This window comes from Lissotriton helveticus, chromosome 6, assembly GCF_964261635.1.
Source record: "Lissotriton helveticus chromosome 6, aLisHel1.1, whole genome shotgun sequence".
NCBI classification, from domain to species: Eukaryota; Metazoa; Chordata; class Amphibia; order Caudata; family Salamandridae; genus Lissotriton; species Lissotriton helveticus.
In genome coordinates, this window is record NC_136067.1 from 485,123,971 (window position 1) to 485,143,983 (window position 20,013).

General features: G+C 45.1%; 1 protein-coding gene across 2 annotated transcripts in view; it reads left to right on the forward strand.

The window, feature by feature from the left end:
- Positions 1-20,013, forward strand: part of MCPH1 (microcephalin 1) — a 1,654,378-nt gene that overhangs the window by 358,149 nt on the left and 1,276,216 nt on the right. For both annotated transcript variants that reach the window (XM_078647933.1, XM_078647932.1), the window contains exon 9: positions 15,295-15,407. In XM_078647933.1, the coding sequence (XP_078504059.1) occupies positions 15,295-15,407 (113 nt within the window). The remainder of the gene's footprint in view (positions 1-15,294; positions 15,408-20,013) is intronic.

Here is a 20,013-nt window from a genome sequence, read left to right on the forward strand (position 1 = left end):
TGTTATTGCAAAAGGCTTGATCTGGTTGGAACTGATTGGTCTGGATGGGTTTGGCTAACAATTGAATGGATTTAAACAACTCCCTCGTGGAGTTAGTGGCGGTTTCAATTTGTTTTGAAAAGTAGACCCGTTTTGCTCTGATAATGGCCTGTTTATATTTTTTTAGAGGTAGGTTATAGGCCTCTCTGTGCTCCTTGCTGTAATCTGACCTCCACTTCTTCTACATTCTATTTTTATCTGTTTGAGGTCAGGCCCATACCAAGGGGAGGTGGGTGCCGATCTTTTGACTGAGATAGTGACTTCAGGTGCAACATTGTTGACCGCAGTGCGAATCCAGTTATCAAATTGGTACATTGCTTCATCGTTATCTGAGACCAGTGTAGGAGGGCAGCTTCTGAGAGCATTTTCTAGATCCTTTCCCTGTATCTTGTTCCAAAGTCGAATCGTCAACATGGAAGGTCTTCCAGGGCTGGGCTTAGGGGAGTTGATGGCCCTAATGTTGAAATATATCACCATGTGATCTGTCCAGTGTAGTGACAGCGTCTTAACCACTGAGATGTATGCCGCTAGATTATCAAGAAGTCTTGCAGTATCGGAGTTGTGGTCTAGCTCCAGGTGATAGTTAAAATTGCCTAGGATGGTGATTGAGGGAAAGTCTAGACAGGACTCTAGTAGTGTCTGGAGAGCTTGTGAAAATGCTAATCTAGGGCCCGGAGGCCGGTAGACTAGGAATCCCTGAAAGGAGGACGTGTTGCTTACTTGGAAGGATAAACGCATTCGTTCTGCTGGGAGTTCTGTGATTAGTTGGACTTGTAGGTCTCGGTAAGCTATTGCGATTCCACCGCCTATGTTCCCTATCCTGTCTTGTCTGCTAACTGTGTACCCAGGGGGGCGGGGGGGGGGGACGGACAGACAATATTCCAGTCGGCATCTGAAGAGTCGTCGGTCCATGTTTGAGTCAGAAAGACGATGTCAGGCCTGTCTAAGAGAGTGCGTAGGTTTAATAGGATGCATTTCAGAGTCTGGTCAAGTCTTAGTTTGAGGCTTTTGGTCAGAGAAGTAGTGTTGGAATTTGCAGGACCTGGGGGTGTTCGTGCAGCAGCCAGAGATATCAGTCTCTGCCTCGTCTGCCCCAGAGCTCCGCATCGTGCTTAATCTAAAATTACATACTGAGCATACTGAGCAGGTGAACTCTTCCAGCATCTCTTCCGCCTGATAGTCCTGGGGTGCACAACGGTCACCTCTCCCGAGATCCAGCACTTGTTTCCTGGTAAAGACGTGCATCCTGTTTAGGCCAGGGGTTCTGGCCCTGGGCCCGCTCTGGGCACAAACGGGCTTGCCTTTGGCGCGCCATCGGCGCAGTCACGCCAGTGTGATATTTATAGGCAGTATGGGTAAACAACTAGAAAGCTGACCTCTGGAAGGCAGGCTCTAGTGTGCATTAGTGGATGTGTGGCAGGAGCTGCACCCCAGAGAGCAGGGTTGTACTTTGTTTTCACATGTACACTTCTTGTATTGAATAGTAGATATAATATTTATATCTTAGCAATTGTTGAGGGTACTGAGTATATAACATAACATATAACATAACATGTGTATTTGTAAAGCGCACGTTCACCCAGAGGTCTCTTGGCACTGAATAACAGATGTTCATTGTTACCCAACTCAATGGTACTCATTTGATCGACCTCACATGGATGAAAGGCTGAGTGGACCCACCGGGATTTGAACCTGTGACCAGGAGTTCGAACACAGGCCCCTGCAATGGACGCATTAGTCCACTGAGCCACCAGGCCCGGCGACACTGAGTAGGTGGTAGTATGTAGAAACAGAAACTGGGGAAATAGGGTGGAAGTAGTAGAAATTTAAACAAACTGTACTTGTTTTTGCTGACTTTAGGACTCTGCACACGTTACCACTTCTAACCAGTGTTAAAATGCTTCTGCTCTCTCCCCTAAACATGGTAACACTGGCTCTTGCCCAATAGCACAGCGCACTTAAGGTACCCAGGGCCTATAAATTAAATGCTACTAGTGGTCCTGCAGTACTGATTGTGCCACCCACTTAAGTAGCCTCATAACCATGTCTCAGGCCGCCATTACAGGGCCTGTGTGTGTAGTTTACTGCCACTTTGACTTTGCATTTCATTCTAAAACTACTTTCCAAGCCTTAAACTCCTCTTTTATTACATATAAGTCACCCCCAGGGAAGGCCCTTGGTAACCCAAAGGGCAGGGTGCTATTTAAGTAAAAAGTAGGATATGTACTTTTATGTTTACCTGTCCTAGTGGTGACAAACAGCTACATTCTTTTTTCACTATTGTGAGGCCTGCTCCTCTCATTGGCTAGCATTGGGAATTCCTTAAAATATCTTTAAGCTGCAATTCCTGATCAGAAAGGATTGGCTTTTTCATGTTAGATATCTTTAGACTGGTAATGATAAAACCTCGTTGCTGGTAAAGTCGAATTTAACATTACTATTGTAAAAATGTCACTTTTAAAAGTGTCAATTTCTCTGCTCTTACTACTCTGTGTGCTTTCCAGCCTGTCTCTAATACTGGGCCAGGTGACAGTACTCTTTGTGCATTTGCTCTAGACAGCTACAGACTCAGGAAGGGCTGGGTGTGATCTAGCACCCATCAGCATTCTGATTGGTCTTCCTGGGTAGATGGGAGGAAGGAACTCACACTGATATTTCAAAGAAAAGACTGATTACCCCTCCCCCCCCCCACCCCCCCACTGATAGTCTGGAGCGAGGGCTGGGTTGAAACAGATACCGGTGCACTTCAAGACCACTCTTTGAAGTTTCCCTCAGCTCAAAGGCACATTTTGGTATAAGTATTGGGTCTCTGACCCCATCTAATCAGACACTTTCTGGACCTACACCAAATCTCTGTCAGAAGATTTGCAGAGCTGCTCAAAGTACTTAACAAAACTGTTTTTCTGGAAGGACTGCTTTTCTGCTTGCTGCCCTGCTGCTCTCTGACTCTTCTGGAAGGTGAGCTGGACTCTGCCATCCCACCAAAGTAATCTCCAAGGGCTTGTTAGCTTGCCTCCTGTTTCTGACGTCTCAGGGACACAAAAGACTTCCTGCAGTTTTGCCGGTGCTGCTGGACTCTGCCTTCCATGAACACTACTCTTGCTGGAGGTGCCCCTCCAAGTTCTGATCCTCAGAAGTGAGTTCTGTAGCTGAGTTTCTGCCAAATCTAACATGGCGCAGCGCGAAGCCCCACAAAGCCTTGCCGCATAACCTGTCTGAACAGATGCCGGATGACGCGAAGCCTCACCGCGCAGACTGCGTCCCAGGATCCAATGTACTGTGTTCAGCTGGCCCAAGAGGGTCTCTGTAGTCGGCCAGGGCTCCATCACAGTCAGCCTGAACTTTGGATTTGCACTGGTCCCTCACAACCTGGAGTAACCTTTTTAGTGCTACCTGCTTCTAAGTGCTTTCTTGCTTTTATTTCTTCAATATCTCGACTTCTACTAGATGGATTTAGATCATTTTGGACATGTTTAACTCCGATACATTTTCTCTATTTTCTTAAACTGTTGTGGAGTCTTTTTGTGGTGTATTTACTGTTGTATGTGTTATGGCAAAAATACTTTACGCATTGCCTTCTAAGAAAAGCCTGCCTGCTCTGTGCCAAGCTACTAGAGGGTGAGCACAGGATAGTTTAAGATTGTGTTGCGACTTACCCTGACTAGAATTGTGGTCCCTATTTGGACAGGGTGCATACCTCAGCCAACTAGAGACTCAATTTCGAACGGAGACACAATGGAATCCGAAGGTCTTCGTGAGGGGCATGGAGATGCTGACAAGAGGAAGGCTCTGGTGGAAATACCGGACACAATATAGGAAATATGTGAGGGTATGCGCTGTTGAAAGTTAGCCCTTTATTATGACTGAATCCATCCCGGTTGTTAGGGACCAGGATGCGACTCAATGATGAAGAATTACATCAGTAGTGTATGTGAGCATCTAACAAACATAAAGGTATTGTCAACTTGTTAGGGTCAAGCTTTACATTTATTGTAAGTGATTTTGGTGTGGCTGGCCGATTTAATAAATATATAGGATAATTCTTTGATGTAGAAAGCACGTATATACACACCTGCTAACAGTGTGCTAGCCTGCAATTGCCTGAAACACACCGTGACTATGTGAATCCTTTGACAAGGGCTTGGGATTGCAACACTTAGGCTGTTTGCAGTCAGGGAATGCATTCTAGCAGGACATTCAACAGACACAAAAAGCAGGAATACAATGTTGCACTGACCAAGAGGGGCAGGAATAATTAATTGACGTTGCTCATCAATAATGAACGCCCAGGCAATGAGGTTTTAAGAGCAATTCAATTCTAGTCTTACACATAGTTCTATCTGTGTTAATTACATTTCTCTCTGTAATGGTTATCTGTATGTGACCCTTAAAAATTGAATTTCCCGACATTTGCCAGGACAGGTAGGCTGCAAATCCGGGATGCTTGGTCATCCAATTTATGGCTCAGTACAAAGCTTCAGTTAGTGAGCTTTCGCTAAAGGCCCATATTCTACCTCACAATCACATTTTGTAGGGCTTGTAAATAAAACCTTGGGTTGGCCCCCAGCTGGTTCAGGGCAGATGATCTTATTCCTCAGCTGCATTTCTGAATATGGGAATAGTGTTTCTAAACCAGCATTGTGCAGTATACCTTCTTTGCTGGAACTTTTCCACCTCCCCACTCTATTTACTTTGTAAACAGATGTCTGCTCCTCATTGGCACCTCTGCAAAGTTGTACTGAATGTAATGGCACTTTAGAAAAATCCATTCAGGGACATTTGAGCCTTCTCGGTTTGCACCTGCACACAGACCCGTTCTTAACAGTTTGTGAAGGAAAGCAGATCATATATGTAGGAGAGTGGGGTCTGCAATCCTATGGTCACCCCAGATTTTTTGCTTTTTGCTTCACTGGTTTACGACTTTCCCTGGCTGTGGGCCTGCTAATCAGACCCACAGCCTAGCTGTTCTCTCTCTAAATTGACAACCATGTACTTTAGGTGCATTTACCAATTGGTACTGGGCCACCTTATCAGTCCCTGTACCCAGGGCATAGGTGTACCCAGGGCCTACCAGGGGCTGAAGCATGTATTATGCCACCCCTGGCTGGCCATCTAAATCTGACACAACTGGCTGCATGACAGCTGGGGCAAGGTGGTGTAAACACCCTTTGCTGTAGATATAGTATACCTATATCTAACCCTAAAATGGACACATATATTCCTATCAGTCACTCCTATGGAAGGCCTTATCAAACCTAAAGGCAGAGTGCTTGGAATTATGTGAGATGGTGCTCTGGCATGAGCTGCGCCCGTTTGCAGCTTGCGGAACCAAGTCCTAATAGCTGTTCCATGATAACGCTATACCATATACTCTTAAGTGCATTATCAACCTTGCGGTTAAATGCTAACTCTGGTATAACATTACGATTTGGAATACTACCCCCTCGCCAATTCTGGCGACGTGGGTAGCATTCCACCCCTCTAGAGGGACACGACATGTATGTAACTGTGAACCCCGGTTAAAGTTAACTCGAGCCTCAGCATCACAAAATGGATGCTGCCACCACAGACACAAGTCTGACCTCCTGCTGCTGGGAGTCCTTCCAGCGAGGATGGCTTGGACAAAGGGTTTCCTGCCTTGGGAGGTGCTAGCACCACCCCAGACAGGATTTTGTGTATTGAGGTAGGGAGGCCTGAAAGGAATGAGACATGCCTGGGGCACACAAGGTGCCCTGTGCATACACCGGTTCAAACCAGTTGCTGGGGCATCCCTGCCCCAGCTCTGGCGGGAAACCGGACAAAGGATAGGGGGTGTAACCACCCCCCTTCCTGGTCCCACCCAGGGGAGGGACCTAGTCAGTAGTGCAGCCCCCTTTAGGAGAATAAAGGTAGGAGCTGGTCCCATTCCAAATTAGATTATCCTGAACTATTCAACAAGAAGAAACTCTGGCCTTCGACGTTCTGCTCCACAGAAGACTGAAGAATCTCCCTTGTGGACAAGGAGTGTCCACCCTGCAACTGCAGGCACCATCAAGCGTCCAGCGGCTTCACTTTGTCGTCTTCCCTCGAGGATCCAGACTTCAGAGCCTGACGAGACCCGGATTCCCAGACCTCTCCAACCTCAACTCACATTTGCAGCAAAGCTGAGACCCGTGGGTGCGACGAGACACGTGGGACCGGCCATCTTGAACGAACCTGCACTTCGCTTCCAGCACGACTCCCGAGGTAAACTCGACCAAGTGCTTTGGGGACTGAGAAGCCCCAGCCTCGAGCAGCCCCTGCACCGAAGATCAGCCCTCCAGCATCCACGAGATCCGCGTGGGGCCCTTCTGCTTGTTTGCTGCTCGACGCGTTGTCTGGTCACTTGCCGGCTGGCTAGTGACCTCCTAGACGCTGAACCTTTGAATCTTCACTGCTGGTCTGGTTGCTCCTGACTGGCCCTTGCTCACTTCCAAAAGAGGGGCACCCCGGACTCTCCTAGTCCGCACCAGACGCTTTCTTCACTCACCGCGTGGGTTGCCTTTGCCAAGGCCTGTTGACGCCAATTCCGGATCCAACACCGCCGACAGCGAGAGCCTGTGTGGGACAGCTCGTGCCTCCATCCTGGTCGTCGAAGACGCCTCCTGGTCCACGTGGCTGCAGAGTCAAGCGTCCACTCTTCACCTGATCGCGACAACGACATCTGGTCCCTTCCTGGTTCCACTCCAGTCACTGGCTAGTGACTGTGAACATTGTCCCCTCTGCTTTCAGGTCTTCTTCTTCAACAATCCACCCTTGGATTGCACCGGACATCTTCCTCCTGGTCGCCTGCAGCATCTTTTCTTTCAGGCTCCATTGACTTCAACGCGAGAACCCGACGCACATTGACACCTATGCACCCGCGGCCCGTGGGTGAGGTAACAAGAGCATTTCGGTGCTCAAGGGTAGTTTAACTGTCCTAGTGTCCAGTTCCACAGTCGTTTTAGTCCTACCTAGTCAGGATTGTCCGTACTCACCTTTAACTTGAACTGTACTGTCCATAGACGTTGTTACGCATCTTGCGTGTGAGTTCACACTCTGCACACGCATTCCGTGGACCTCCTATTACTTACCTGAAGTTAGTGTAGCGTGGTCCCATCGATCCTACAGCCTCTGGACAGCTCCATTCCTTTTATCGACTTTCACATTCCACTTACTTAGTGTATGGTTTGTCGTGCCCCTAGGGCACCATTGTAATTTTGTGCAACTTGTAGTATTTTTCGTAAGAGATTGTTATGTGCTTAGCCCTCTGACCTCATAAAGAGTTCAGAGGTGTTGTTATTAATAAATATACTGTTTATTTTCATAACAACCTGTGTGGTGTCCTTTCATCTGGTATTCAAGGGGTTATATTGTGGTAAAACAGCTGGCTTCAAATGCCAAAAGAGTTTAGCCTAAGACTGCTTTGTCCATGCTACCATTAGGATAGCTGGTCTATAAGGTTGACTTACAACCAATCACCATAAGGGTTGTTTGGACTGATACAAGGTGATCACTAGAACTAGTGAGCATCATATATCAGGCCAACTTCTCACAATATACAATAACTCTTTTGTCGGAAGTGGTAGACCAGCTGGAACAATGCGGGTAGAGCCACGCGTGCCATTCCACTGCAAGCGCAACCACGCTTACCTGAACTACGCATCTGCCCTAACCACGCATATGCGTAGTTAAGGCAGATACCGAGGTCTATTGTCTGGATGGGCGGGAAGAGGAACAGAATTGATCGGAACAGTAAGCTCCGGACGTGGACAGTTAAGTGAGGCTGGAGCCGGGTTTGGAGGGGTAGGTTTTAGGGTTTGGGGGTTGGATTTAGGGTGGGGAGAGCAAGGCGGTCTTATTAAAAGGGGACAGGCTTTTAGGGCACAGGGAGGATGGATGGGGTCAGGGTCACTTTAAGGGCTGGGTTTGGGGGAATTTATAGGATAGGATTTAGGGCTTAGAGCGGGGGGTTAGGGTAGTTTTTTTTTAAGGGGTAGGGTTTTAGGCCTCAGGGTGGTGGGAGGGGTAATTTTAAGGGCAGCGCAGGGTTAGTTTTAGGGCTCATGTAGTTATTTTAAAGGGGACAGGCTTTTAGGTCTTAGAGCAGGGGAGGGGAAGGAGTAGTTTTAAGGGCAGGACGAGATAGGTTGTAAGCTTCAGGACAGGGGCGAGGTAGGGGGATAGAATTTTAGAGCTCTGGGCTGGAAGGGGGTTCGAGGTAGTGGCGTGGTAAAGGCATGTGTGCTAAATAAATGCATGGTTAAGACACATTCGTGGTTCAGCCTGCGTTGTAGAGGGACGTGTGGTTTAGCCATGCGTGCCTCTGTCATACAACCAGACCAGCAGCCTGATGTAAGGAAATGCTGTGCTTTGGGATTCAACTACCTCTCGTTATCCAGTCTTGCTTCCGGACATTATAGCAATAAACGGAAACGATCCTATTCTAGTTTGTACACACTTGCATTTACTTTATTGCTAAAACCACATGCTGTCTCTTTCTGACATGCCTCTAAGCATCTTAGCCGTGCTTTTCATGGAATGCTGTTAGTCCGTTAGCAGTGCTATGTTTTAGGTAATTTAGATAGATAATGCTTGCAAGAATGCGCACACACTTCTTTGGTTTTAGGAACTCATGGGAGCCCCCCTCATGAAAGTAGAACAGAGGAATATAGTAGTTGCATTATAAACCACTGCGCTCTTCATCTGTACAACTACACAGGTAAAGGACAGCTAAACCACTCGTCATAACATCAGCTGCCAGCCGGGGGACTGTATGGGCTGGAAGTTGAACAAATGCACATGTTTACTCAAAGCTGGAGATGAGAGGCCCTCCATCAGGTCAACATGATAAGTTTATATCACAACCATTTTGCTGGCAAGCTCTTTAGCATTAAAAGTATTAGAAAAAAACATCACCAGACTGCCACCATTAAATATAGCACTTGGGTGTGCTTAGGCAGCTGGATCATACGTGGGTGCTTTAACTGAATAAAGGTTGAAATTTCCATCGATGCTCACCCAGCAGGGCTTATTTTGAGAGGTAGGCTCACTTGCTGGGTCAGAGTTCTTGGGGAGGAAGGAGAGGTTAGATTATTGAAAGTGGACTTATGCTGTGTCACCATCTACAGGCCATGCCCCCGTAATGAGTTTGAAGACCATACTCACTATTTGGAATGTTTCGAGGAAGAATTGATCTGCACTGGGAAGAGGGAAGAAGTGGAGAAGCAGACCAAGGACTGGATAATGTGGGGGTTCTTCAATCATGTCCCATGACAGGAGAAACTGCATGCAAGGAGCGTCATTTGAAACCTACAAGAACAGAAACTGAGAAGGAGCTGAGGAGTAGAAGAGGAAGAAAATAACATCAACAAGAATCCAAGACGCCCCCAAACAAATGTTCCGAAAAGATGCTGAATGAAGCCAAACAGAAACATCCCCACCTCAGCATCCTTGCACTCTAATGCATGCAGTACAAAACCATTGTCTGGTGAAGGAGAATTCAAGGATTGAGAATAAAATGCTAGAAAACCATTACAGAAAATGTCACCAAGGAGAGAAAAAATTGAAATGTTATAAGGGGCCACTACAATTGCAAAAACAAAAAAAATGTTAATCCCCCTGAGAAAATGCAAAAACGCAATACAGAAAAGTTATTTTGCGTACCAGCAACAAAACTCAATAAACTAGCTCCTCTATTACCACCTTAACTACTGCGGTGGATTTGCCTCATGGCCACGCACAAGCAGGGGTGTAACACAGGCCCCCGCATCCCCCGCGGTTTGGGGAGCACAAGCTCCAGGGGGCTCCTTCGGCACTGCACTCTGGCTTGAGAGCTCCTGATTGAGCCCGGAGGGGGCCCCTCTACGTACTGTGCAGGGAGGCCCCCTCAGTTTTCTTTACGACAGTGGGCAGAAGGCCAGACCCTGCTGCCAACTGCTGCAGGACTTGAGCCATGCTCAGCAGGGGTTGGTACCCCAAAGGGGCTTGGGGGCAGGACGTAGCCACTGGCAAGGGCGCCCCATTAACTTCTACTGGGCATTGCGGAAACAGCGGTCTGGGCACAGAGAATTGCCAAAGGCCAGCCTCTACTGCACACAATCAAACACTGCTCAGCAGTTGTTCACCCCCTGCAGCAGGTTTGCCGCAGGACCTGACATAGGCCAGGCCTTACAGCAAGGAAGGGAATACTGTCATAGAAGGTGTATGTAGTATCCAATAAAAAAAATCACTAGAAGAATTACAGTTCATTAGAAGTAATAGTTAGGTTGGTTATAACACCTTAACACATGTTAAATAAAAACTATGAAATTCACTTTTTAAAAACTACATTTAAAGTACAATAATGATTATGGAATGAAATTAAAAAAACATTGAAATTCAACGGTTTTGTATAGATATGCAAATCATAACTTATGCACCAAATCAATGCTTATGCCCCCACAATTATTTTTTACCGATAATACCTGAAAGCTCAGTGTCATTAAGTAGCAACTGCTGCCTTAGCTGGCTGTCCTGGCCATTAAAAGCCCGCTCCAGCATTGTAGACCCAAGTCATAGGCTGTTAGAACATTCTGTATATACACCAAAAGGAGTAGGAAGTGATAAAAAAATCTCTGTCTGTAGTGGTGGCACATGAAGTGTGTCCTAATACTGCCCTCACTCACACTGTGGTGTGACATGCTTCATCATAGGGCTGCTACTGTACACCCCTGCGTATCCCTCACTAGGGATGGAGCACTTGGGAAAGGGAAGACAAACAAAACACATATACAATAGAAACAAATAGTTTCAGTGAGTGACTGGGACACCAGAAGTGAAAGTGCAGTGTGAGTTAAAACTAGCTCAGAGGAGTCAAACAATGCCAAATGTATTCCTAGACTCTCCGGCCAGGGTTAAAAGAAGTGAAGGATGGTGGTGACTGGCAGATTTTATGTGCTCCTTACACCCCTCCTTACTGCCATTGTGTCGACATGTTCCGGCTGTGTAATTGTGCCCATCGTTACGGGTCACGCCGGCCTTCCTCAGGACTCTGCTGGTCCCAGAGCATTAGTTTGTGTGTCTCACCTCAAGGTGAGATCAGAGCAATCAGACACCTTATTTATTTATTTATTTGCGGGTTTATAACGCGCAAGGATCACCTCCCAAAGGAGTATCTCTGCGCCTTTGGCATCCTTCCTGCACATAGACAGTGAGTACATGTCCTATCTAATAGTTTTGAAATAAAAAGGTTTTTAATTGTTTCCTAAACGGAAGATATTCCTTACAGAGTCTTAAAGAAACTGGGAGGCTATTCCACAGCGTTGGACCCGCAATTGAGAGGGCTCTACCACCCTGTCTAGTCTTTTTTGCTCTCGGGACCTGCAGCAGAGCTTGTTCACTGGATCTTAAGGATCGCAAAGGTTTATAGGGGAGAAATTTATTAGACAAATACCCAGGGCCTTTCTTCTGAAGACACTTGTGTATTATGCAACAAGTCTTGTACTTCACCCTTTGCTTGACCGGAAGCCAATGCAGGGTGTTCAAGAGGGGTTTGGAGGGGGTGCGAGGGGGCTGGTTTAGAACAAGGCGGGCCGCAGTATTTTGGACACCTGCAATCTGGCAATTACTCCCTCATTAGCTGATAGAAGCAGCCCATTACAGTAGTCTAAACGACTCAACACTAAGGCCTGCACTAGCGTCCTCCTGGTAGAGTCAGGGAGCAAGGGAAACACTTTCCTTAACATTCCGATGACATGGAAACAGGAGCCCACCACTTGATTGCTATGTTGCTTCAAGGACAGCTCCTGGTCCAACCACACACCGAGATTTTTTACCACCTGTTTAGGCTCTGGGACTTGTCCCAAATCCTGCGGCAACCAATCTGGGGACCACAGGAGTTTGGCCTCACCGAACAGCATCACTTCCGTTTTAGCAACATTACATTGCAGGAAGTTAGATGCCATCCAGTGGGCCACTGCCTTCATCCCCTGGGAGAAGGAGTTCCTGACCTCATCGGTAAAGTGTGTAAAAGGGAAGAGGGGTTGGGTGTCATCCGCATATGACACAGGGATAAACCCATGGGACCTCATGATGTTCGCTAGGGGGGCCACGTAGATATTGAACAAGGTAGGGCTCAAACAAGAGCCCTGTGGCACCCCCTTCGAGATCTCCAACTCCTCTGACCGATAGGCGCCCAAGGTGACTGTTTGGGTGCGGTCTGTCAGGAAGCTCCTCAACCACGCTAGGGCCTCACCTTCCAGGCCGATGTTAATAAGCCTGGTGGTCAAGATGTCATGTGACACGGTGTCAAACGCCGCAGACAGATCCAACAGAACCAGGATAACAGAGTGACCTTTATCCTGGAACATGTGTAAATCGTCTGCGACTGACAGCAAGGTGGTCTCGGTGCTATGCCTCGGCCTGAAACCCGACTGGGATGGATCCAGTCCATCTGTCTCCTCAACATAATTGGACAGATGCCTATTAACAAATTTCTCTATCACTTTACCCATAAAGGGAAGGAGAGAAATAGGTCTCAGGTTAGTGAGTTCCGTCCAAGGAATGGTGGTATTTTTTCTCAGCGGTCTCACGAGTGCCCTTTTCCAGTCCCTCGGGACCTCTCCCGTACTTAGTGACAAATTGATTAACTGCTGGATTTCTGGGCCCAGAACTTCTGCCAGCATGGGCATGATGCGAGCAGGGATGAGGTCCTCAGGGCTGCCACTCTTAATCTCAGTCATTAGAGCAGTAACTTCCTCTAAGGAAATTGGGGGAAAGTTCTTTAGGTACTTAGCATGTGGTTTGTGTTGTGTGTTATTATGGAAAAGACTATTGGGATCGACCACCTCAGTATTCTTTGAGGTCATTATCTTTCCATAAATAGCATCTATCTTCCTCATGAAGAATTGAGAGATCCCGTCGCATAGATCTTGAGATGCAACCTCTACAGGTTCACATGCCACAGGCTTAGTAAAAGTTTGTAAGATCTTAAATAAAACTTTTGAATCTTTCCCTGCCTTGGTGAGTTGCATCTCGATATGGTTTTTCCGAGCTGCCCTTATGGCCTTGTGATAAGACCTGAGAGCGGTTATATGGAGTTGTTTATCCTCTGGTCTCCGAGACTGTCTCCATACTTTTTCTAATTTTCTGGTTTTTTGTTTCATCAGTCTCAGATCCTCGGAATACCAGATTTCCTGCTTGACTGCCTGACGAGGTTTATATATTTTCAGCGGGATGGTGTAGTTGATTGCTTCGCTAACTGCCTTTTCAAACCGTTCAAGTTCATTTGACATAGTTCCTCTGTGATCATTGATCAAGGGGGCTTGGTAGGCTTCACGAAAATTATCCGCTGTTAATTTGTGCCAGGGTCTTCTTTTGGTGGGCAAGGGCAACTGTATGCGTGGTTTATCCATAGCATCAGTGTAAAATTTTAGAATAAAGTGGTCAGTCCATTCGACCTGGGTAGGGGGTATTGTTCCAGAGAGGTAATTCCTCTATTGGTATACGAGTTTACCCCTACACCATGCTAAAAATGGTGGGAGGCAAGTAAGTAGCCACACTTACTCCAAGGGAGTGCTCCTCCGTAGACTGCTTGCCCTCTCGCACCGTTCTGTCACATGAATGTACTAATTAAAATAAAAAGCTGCCTTCTCTAGCTTCAGCAACTCTGCAACTTCATAGGCAATGACAAATTGGCCTACGAAATAGTTAAGAAAGAGGTCGTATTTAATAAAATATTAGAATACCTCAACAATGACCATAGAGGGCTTGCATGCCTGCCGAGGTGGAATGAGTGCGGTTTGGTGGATGATGTTCATTATCCTAAATTCAGGAAGACGCTCAAGTGTTTGCAGGAGGTGTAGGAATGAACTATTAAATGATGTGATGGGTGAAAGTGGGATTTGTTTAGGTGGGGGTGTTTCAAGGATTTTTGTGTTTAGTGGGTTTTGCCACACTGTTTTATGAAATTCGAAACTTTAATAAAAATTGATTGCCACCTAAAAATAGCCTCCTGTGAGACACAAGGGATTTGCAATTCTCAGTGGCTCTGAAGCTCCTAAGCCATGCACAGCAGCTGTGTATGTCTAACAGTTAATTGCCATTCTCAAGGTCGTAGACGTTAACTGTCATACATGGACCGAAAGCTGTGAAAATGGGCAGCAGTCAATCCTAGACTCCTTTGTCTCCTACATCTTACTTTTCTACATTTAGCAGAGACAAAGGGAGGCAGGAGCTGAGGAGAGTTCTCCACGCCCTCCTCCCGAAGCTTGTGTGACTCTGTGAACTCTGGGAGAGTAAGGATAGAAGGCTCGCTGTTGGGCTTTGTCTACAGCCTCTGCCTCACTCATTCCCCTACCCAACCCACATATCCTGGAGAGTCATGGGAACGTAAATAACAGAAGCTCCAGATCTGAACATTGGAAAGTTGACTGAGTGAGACTATATATCGGTGTTCTAAGCCTGCTGCTACTCCATTGTCTTCAATGTACCTCTCAATACTCCAGTGTTCTAATAATATGTTTATATTGATAGTGTTAATGGTAATGTGATATGTAATCATAACTCCAAGCTAATTTGTAATTGCATGTATTCCTTATCTAAGGTGAGGTCAAGAGCATTGCATTTGCTGTGCTAGTTATGGATTGTGGAGCTAACAGTACATCGTGAAATTCAGTGGTTTTTCACTTTTAATCTCACACTGATGGAAAAAGGTTGCAGATAAACGGAGAATAACGTCTACAGACATGAATCTTTCAATGAAAACTTGTGTTCAGTGCAATTAAGAATATTAACAACGGATCAGGAACTTTAAATACTGTAATGGATACTGGGTGTAGAAAGTTAAACATAACTTAATTCATATATTTTGGAAATGCTGAATATGGACCAGTTTGTAAAGGTCGGATTCAAACTTGGAGATCAAATTTACATATTTGGTAGGATTCAGAGTGACTTTTTGGGTCTATACGAAGAGGCTTTAATGGTCATTACAAAGCGGTGTTACAATTGTGTGTCATGTGTTTATTAATTTGTAATTGCTAAATACTCTTAAGTTGTAGCATACCAATTGGTTAATTATCACAATGCATGCTTAATAACGTTTTATTGGTGGTAAAAATTAAAATGATATAGCTAGGTATTAGCTCATTATTTGAAACTTCCATGCAAATCCCATATCAGTATTTGTATATATAATAAAAATAATATTCCATTTTGGTTCCCCCTAAAATGCCTTCAAATATGATACTAATTAGTTTGTAACACCTTTTGTTTTAGGGCTTTCAAGTGAAACGTCAGACTTGAACACCATAAATGGATTTTGTGATGTATTTAGAGATCATGAGAGTAAATGTAGTGCGGCTTCAATGAAAAAACAGCGAACCAAAAAGGTGAGTCTGATTTCATACTTAAATTGGTTTAATCACACAATGGTAAATGCCTTAAAAATGTTGGTATACTATCTGGATTAACTGTATGATCACTGATATGATTATGATTAGTGTTTAAAAGTGCCTAATTGAGTTTTAAACAGTAGTTTCCTAATATTGTCGTTCTTTAAAAAAACAAATGAGCACAGAACATTCAAGTTAATTGAAGATTGGGTTGCTTTTGGGTTCGTTTAGGCCTTTCGTTTGCTTTGGGATTTTGGCACTTTTTCAGCCATTTTGCTGTTCACGAGTGGCGGGATCGACACCACAACTGCTCATATACATTTGTTTTCTGGTGCACATAGACAGGAATTAAGTTGTGGTTCATTCAAAGACCCTTTAAAAAAATGTACTCACAAACATGGGTTTCAAAGCTGCTGCCTAATTTTAAACTTAACTTGTATCTGTAACCAGTTCTTAAGAGAAAGCTCCAAGTCTGTCATACCCCAATGCCTGCCTCCGCTCATACGTTGCTTTTTTGTTCACAGGTACTTTAACGGGGATCATTTATTAAACTCATAGGAATGACGAACAGCCGGTTAGGCAAGGAATTGCTGGGTCCTTAAATGCAGGTTTCCACAGTTCCTGGGACTTTAACTCAGGTTTTTACCACCTGCTCTGAGCAGTGTTAAATCTTTGTGACGGGGTGGTGTCTGTAATTGGGAGGTTGTGGCCTCCGTGGGGAGCATTGTCTGTTCTCCCCTGGTGATAGAGGGGACAGGGAGGATCTGGGTTATACCTCTGCCCACAGCCCTTTGCCCTCTTCTCTTGTGGTTTTACTTCATACGGACCCACATCAGGTAAAATAGGGTCCAGTGTTTCTGGACACCCTCATTTTGGGTCCTGATACACTGAGCCACTCCAATTGTTGATTCTTGCTCTCTTCCACTTCACACCAGTTTCTCAATTCTAGAAAAACGGTGACTGTTGAATAGACCGGTGCTGCTGGTGAAACAGCTGTACAAAATGCAGACATATTAGAGCTATCAAACTACAGAAACCCCAAATCTCCCTTTCATTAGTAAAATTCTGGAAAGTAAGGTCACTATGCAGCTTAAAGGGTTTATCGACTCCAACAAAAGGTTACATGGCTGACAGTAGATGTGGGTGCAGGGAGATCTCATGAGCTTGTCTCTCCTTCACTGTTTGTGAGCTCCTTCATCCTTGGGGATCCTGTTTGGCTTCCTCCGGGTTGTTGCCCTCTCCCACGTTCTCAGCAGTCCACAACAGTATTTGGAGATCCATGGATCCCAACGGTCCATCTACTCATTTCCATTTTTGGAGGGGACTATATAGGACCAGTGATGGTTTTTGCCTGCTCATCTGTGAAGAGAATTTATCTCTGAGCATCTCTGGACTTTCTCTCGCTCTCTCTGAGTCTTACTCTTACTTGCTTTACTCATGTTAATTTCTATATTGTTCATTGCAAGGCTTTCCAGCACTTGTGAGCCTTCTTCAGGGTACAGCAGTGTTTCAGCTGATGGTCAATTCCTCCACATTGGTTTCAATGTCTCCTCTGGGGTTTGCTTGGAGCCTGTGTTGGTCCAATGGGTGGCTTTTCTGGCTCTGTGCCCTGGATCTCTTTTTGGTCTGTCATGAATTCCATGGGCCAGAAGGGTGTGCCTCCCTGGATCTTGCAACTGTTTGTTTGGCTTTGTCTTTTAAAGCCCTAGAGACAGATTATCTCTTGTTCTTATCCCTTGGGGCCATCTTTAAGGTGAATGATGCCTTGGCTTGGAGATTGAATGAGATGCATTGTTGGGAGTGAAACCTTTGGTTCTCATGTTGTTGCTGGGTTTCCTTCCTATGCTCCAAATATCTAGGGGTTTGCCCTATTGATCCCACCACACCAGGGAACAGGGTAAATCATATATAAACACAGTGATGGGTGGCAACAAATTCAAGAATCACTCAAAACAGATAACATGAATTGATCTCTATTGCTGGATGTCGCTATAACAAACAACATATACTTGTATGATTCTAAAGTCACGAGCACAACCCCAATTCTAAATATCAAATATTATTTGTCGGGTGAACAAACATTCAAAACATTGACTCAATATCACAACATATATAATGTACATATAAAGAACAACTTTTTTTCTATTCTACACCAAATCACTTTCATAATATAGATGGCTAAAATATACAATAGTCAATAGCAGTCCAATGCTGATACACACATGAGGGAATAACAAAAAAACCTCAAGCATCTGTGGTGTTTATCCCTATCCTATATGTAGTCTGTAATGATTAATCAGACTCCTCCACTCCAAAGAGTTAATGTGTTTCGGCCAATACATTCGGGCCTCTTCAGGACAAGTGAAGAAGAAAAAGACTAACATCTGTCATCACCACATCAAGCTACCGCTGCATGAGGAACTGTGGGCACAACCAGATTCCTTTCCAGCTGAGAGTGCTGCCTTCCGTAGCTGAGCCATGAGGAGAGCATTGGCCGGCACTTTCAAGCATATTGCGCGAGGGCCAGATGATTATTGTACAGTGATGGCCCAAGGCTCTTTCTTAGCGGAAGACTCATGGCACCTATTTGGTTCTGAAATACGCCCAGATTCATTGCCAGTGGCAGGTGCTACCTCCCGTGAGCAGAGCCATGAGGAGAGCACTGAGACCAGTGGAAGAAAACAAGAAAACACGTGTTGCCGAATGGGCAGTTCAAGAGGCATTTTAGGGCTATGAAGAGGAAGGAAAATTGTAATAATAGGATTACCTATAAATCATCTAGGTGTTATTTCCAGGGTTGAAAATGAGACATCCATAGCCACAATATGTTGCATGAACAATTTCTCCTAGCTTTTCGTGTCTTGTGCATTCAAAAGCCATGGCTCAGTTAAAGGCTGCATCCCTTGATATACTGACAAGGTGGATACTATATTTCCTGCAGATATGTCAGTATTGCCAGGTAATGATTGTAAACCTCAACCAATGAAACAGTAAACATCTTTAAATTTCTTCTGGAAAACTGCCTCAGTCTCAGAGTGAGATCAATCTTCAAATTGCTGTGAGGGGCTAATCTTTAGATGATGGCTCAAGTTCGCCTAGGACTAGGTTTCCGCCTTTGTATGACAATTGGTTTTAGATTTTTTTTAATGGGGAGGTGCAATCTTGGAGCACTAAGATCATTGCCTAGAGCCCCCACCAATCTTGAAGCTGAAAAAAAGAGGGTTAGCACCACGCACAAGTTTTCCGTTCAGGGCTATGATTCACCCTGCAATGTCTTTGAAATGTGGAATGTCCACTGGAGAGATTTCAGGATTTTGTTCTCTTTCCGTTAAACTTTTTGAAAGAAAAGGGAATGAATAGCGTGTTCTAATAGAAAATTATTGTTTGTTTTTATATAAAATTGGAAATTAGAGTTAACATATGGTAAGGGATGTCACAGTATGTTTGAAAACGCAAGCAGACCTCCTCAAATACAGGAACGCTCTGGAATGCCTATTGTAATTGTTAGCAAATCAGAATTGGTTAAAGAGAATGGCTGTTTTTTCTCTGCTCTTGTTATATTTCATATAGATGCCCTAATATAGGCATGGTTTGAGATGCCCTAATATAGGCATAATCTTTCACCTACATTAGTTCCCTATTCTCCACAATAACGGGCTCTGAGGGTTGAACCTTATCTAGACTGTGGTTTGGGTACAGAAGGAGGGTTTTTCCCAAACAATGGCCTCCTATACCATCTTCGATGTGCTCATCCAGTATGATTAAATATTCATAAGAGTTCTAGGAAACCAGGCTAACACAAGGGACAAAGGGACTCAATACTTTTCTGTATAAATTTAGCACCTCTTGCTATCAGTAGTTAGAGGGAACTAAGACTTCCTGGCCGACACACTGACCAGCGACGCTGAGGCTCCTGCATGCAGTCGCTCCAGCTGACAGTGTTCTAACCATCCCTTGCGGGGTGTCCAACTTGACACCAGGACGAGGTCCCACACTTTCATTATTCAGGTAATGGGATTTAACTAAATCCTAGCGGGAATCTTGGCTTCTTTCACACCTACTCACATGCTAGGTACACTTAGGTACATCAAGACAGGCATCGTAGGAGTATGCGCTTTATTTTTTAAATGCATTTTATATTCATATATATGTTCATGGCTATTGCAAAATGGTAGAACTGTACTATTCCTTTTTATTTACTGTACTGCTGATCATATATCTCTGCTGTCGCAGCACATATATTTTACACTAGAGGAATAACTGTGCAATAAATTCTTATTGTAAACACGCTCAACTGTTTCTTCTGTGTAACTATCTGAGACCAAATGAGCAAACACGAGTGACTGAGCGAAAAGTAGTTCATCGTTTTCACGAGTCTAAGGAATTAGGGTTGTCGTGTCCTGAGGTTGCCAAAAACGAATCTCCGTGGCTTGGACGGCGGTGGTAATGGCCGCCTAACCTTATCCCTGCTCACGTAGGAGAGGGACCTTTTCGCCCTAGGAGAGAATCCTCGAGCCACCAAACTACTGGGCACTGGATCCCGGCTCCTGTCATCATGGTGCACACTCGATGACAAGATCTCATTCGAAATCACCGGATAAGT